Here is a 3,547-nt window from a genome sequence, read left to right on the forward strand (position 1 = left end):
TTACTTGCATTGCGTAGTTGAGAAGATTCACCATGCACAATTTCCGTTGTTCCACTCTCCGCAATTCCGGACTTGGATTCTTCCTTCTTGTTGGCCTCTTCCAGTGTTGGCAATACTACTGTGTTAGTGGAGCTACCAATCAAGCTTTCCTTGCTTTGTTTCTGGTTAATGTCTTCTTTATTTACAGGTGCTATACCACTCCCATAAGCTGCAGCTCCAGATTGTCTTTTTCTCTTCAGAATCTCGCTCAAAGGCATTGGCCCTTCAAAAGAAAGATCACCTTCAGTTTGTTGATATTCCTCAATGTTCTTTCGCTTTCCAAGAGACTGCTGTTCCTTATTCTCAGTATTCTTCCCAACTTTCAGCTCAGCAAGACTTTTTGGACCAGCAAAATTAGCATTGCTCTCATCCATTATATCTCTTTTAATCCTCGGACCCCTAAAATTTCGACCTTCTTTATTGTTGTATTCCCCTTCCACCCTTCCTTTTATTCTGTCACGGAGCCTGCCCTGGTGGGAAGAGGTTTGTGGCTTTCCCGGTGAGAGTTGGCCCCAATTTCGTCCCCGTTCTATCTCTCTTTCAGAACGCAAATCAGTCCCATTGACGAGAGATCTCCCTGGAAGCTTTATTCTACCCCGAAGACGACTACTAAGGGAACTCTCATGGGCAGGTAGATGGTGAGAGTCTCTAAGAGAAGCCCGGTAATTTTGCTCCTCTTCATGGTTTTCTAAGGCATGATCATGACTGACAACAGACCTCAGGCCATTAAACCTCCTATGCTTAGATAAACGATATCTTAGATCTGACTCCTCAACGTGATCAGGACTATCAGCTATAGAGTAACCCCTTCTTTCCAGAGTAGATGGTCCCAGAGATATCCTCTCAGATGAAGCCCTCTGTTGGTCCCAACCATAATACCCTTGCACATGGTCAAATGAATCATAGCCTCGTGCATCACGAAACATTTCTCGGTCAACATCAGCCATGGCATCATAATTAGCAGAGCGGCCGATGTCATATTCACTCACATTCCTTCCCTCATGTCCTCCCGTACCTCCATATTGATCTTCACCGTGGTAGAAATCAGAATCTCTAAGCTCATCATCCACAAGAACATCAAAACCAGGAGAAGACTCCCTCAAAAATTCATCAGTGTCCTTACCAGCATGAAAAGTCTGTTCAACTGGTGCATGGGCCTGATGCAAGCGATTGGAACGACTCACAGAGCCACCATTAACAACTTGAGTAATATTCGCTCCTTTGTGTCGAGGAAGTTCCTCATCTGAGCCTGCTGGACGTGGCACGCTTCTCTCAATTCCAGCACCAGCTCTAGCAGAAACAGTTTCAACTTTCAGAGCAGGTTTACCTTCAAGAGATGCTCCAACCGTCTTTGAGACATTACTTGGGGGAAACTTCTGCAGCTGAGACGTTTCAAGGGCACCGAAAGCCTTCTTCAAAGAATGAGGCTCAGTAGCAGGAGTAGCCGCCGCTGGCTGTGAGGCTTTATTATTTGTAGTTGAACCATGCAAAAAAGCACATCTATCACCTTTTAAGCAAAGCCCCTTTTGGAAGAAAATACATGGCACTGCTTGTTTACTGGAATTGTAAGAAGCACCCTGGTTGTAAAGCGTATGAGCAGCAGGTGTTGGTGTTGCTGCTATCTGTGATGAAGAAATGGAAGAACCAGCTGGAGCTGCTACTTGCGTTCCCAACAAGCCATCAAGGGGCTGAAAGACACAATCCGAATAACACAAGTAAATTACTACAATATATGTTACCAAGAGCATGCACAAAAATTCTTCGCAAGTATTTTAATTTGATTGTCCACAATTTGTCAAACTTCACTTTCAAAACTTGCAATGGGCTCAAAATAAAACTCCCTAAAAGAAATTGCAAGACTAGCATAGCACATTTATTATATTGTTGGTGCAAGAGAAGAGAAGAAACTTACAGGGTGCCGAAATCCACATTTCGGGTTCAAGCAATTACCATTCAACCAGAAATAACAATCCCTTGGATTAACCCGGGCATATTCGCTATGACGATACTCACATTCACTTCCCTATAGACATGGAAAAAAGAAACGAAATTTTAGTTACAAAATCCAATGACCATTAATGAACAAAAACCGCATTTCAGTAAATCAGATATGCCCACTGCATCTTTGAATGCATGAACAAATCATAACATGACTCCATGCCGTTAGAAACAAATTGGTTCTTGTAAACCACACGATGCAAAAATGCTTCATAAAGAATAGTTAACAAGGATACTTCTTCCTTTCTGTATTAACCGTCAACTGTTGTATACGGCAACTTCACAAAACCAATTTCTAATAAAGGAATTCAAAATCAACGGAAACAAACAAGAAATAGTATTTAAAAGTGAAACTGCAATAGGAAGACAAAAGCTGCAGCCATTGAAATGAAGGTAACAGATATGATGCAACCAAACATAATCTCAAACATGGCACCATAGATTGCAAAGCAATGGAAACACCAAATTCTACTGATACTATTTTTCTACATTTAAAATGAATCTTTTGAAAGGAACATCCGTGTTGCCTAGTGTATATATTGATATCCTTTTAAGTTCTTTTCCCGTCTTTTACATCAATACCTTAAAGTTGTAACAGGGTCAGATCATACACAACCTGCTACAACATCAATGTCTCAAGACCAACAATAGTTCTGCAAATAAATACACATTTGACAGCAAACCTTTCTGAGCAAAAGCAATCGTTTTTTTCTATATCTAAATGGAACATCAAGAGAAAGATTGACTAGGGTTTTACCACTAAAAGACTAAAGATAAAACTACCAAGATCTAGCCATTGAACTGCTCCTAAAAAAAAAATTTACTCTTCCAATTAATATTAACTTTTTTCATTCAAATAACTAAACAACTAAACAAAGAGCCATTAAAAAGAGGAAAGCGAAAGGTTAAATCTGAAACCCTAATTAAAGTATCAAAGCAAGATCCCCGGAGGAACAAGATCTTGTTGAAACTCTAAAACCCTAAGAAGAAGAAAAAACGAACCTTTTTGCAGGTTAAAGGAGAAGCAAGAAAGTAAACGCAATCGGTGTTCCTCTTCAAAGCCTCTTCCTCCGCCGATGTTTTTGTAGCCCCCGCCGCCGCCGCCGCCTGTTGCTGTTGTTGCTGTTGCTGCTGCAGTTGTTGTTGTTGTTGTTGTTGCGTAGCCGCTACCATGGCGGGCTCTTTCATAATATTATCCAAATCCCAAAAAAATAAAAAGATCCTTCTTTATCAGATCGAAACTTTTAAAGAAAGAAAGACAGAGAAAGATTTAAGATTAGTATGTAACGCGAGGAAGGGGAGAAGCAGGCGCCGCCAGGGCAGAGATTTGGGCTGAGGCTGGGGTTGAAGGAAGGAAAATTAAATAAAAAAAGCAAAGCTAAAATGAAAAAGAGAAGAGAAAATAAATATGTAGGAGAGGAGAGAAATAGAAGGGAAGAGAGAGAACGGAGCTGTTAGATGTAAGATGAGTGGTGATGTGTTATTTATGTGTTAAATTGTACAATAATAT

The 3,547-nt window shown here is 40.5% G+C and overlaps 1 protein-coding gene across 1 annotated transcript in view; it reads right to left on the bottom strand.

The window, feature by feature from the left end:
- LOC110423457 (CCCH-type zinc finger family protein) overlaps positions 1–3,517 on the bottom strand; it is a 4,689-nt gene extending 1,172 nt beyond the window's left edge. Inside the window, exons 1-3 of the mRNA XM_021437670.1 lie at positions 3,040–3,517; positions 1,952–2,062; positions 5–1,727 (exon numbers count right to left, since the gene is read on the bottom strand). Coding sequence (XP_021293345.1) covers positions 5–1,727; positions 1,952–2,062; positions 3,040–3,225 — 2,020 coding nt within the window. The 5' untranslated portion in view covers positions 3,226–3,517. The remainder of the gene's footprint in view (positions 1–4; positions 1,728–1,951; positions 2,063–3,039) is intronic.
- Between the last annotated feature and the right edge of the window lie 30 nt (positions 3,518–3,547).

The sequence above is a fragment of the Theobroma umbraticum genome, unplaced genomic scaffold (genome assembly GCF_002168275.2).
Source record: "Theobroma umbraticum cultivar Fairchild unplaced genomic scaffold, ASM216827v3 scaffold_20.0, whole genome shotgun sequence".
Classification (NCBI taxonomy): domain Eukaryota; kingdom Viridiplantae; phylum Streptophyta; class Magnoliopsida; order Malvales; family Malvaceae; genus Theobroma; species Theobroma umbraticum.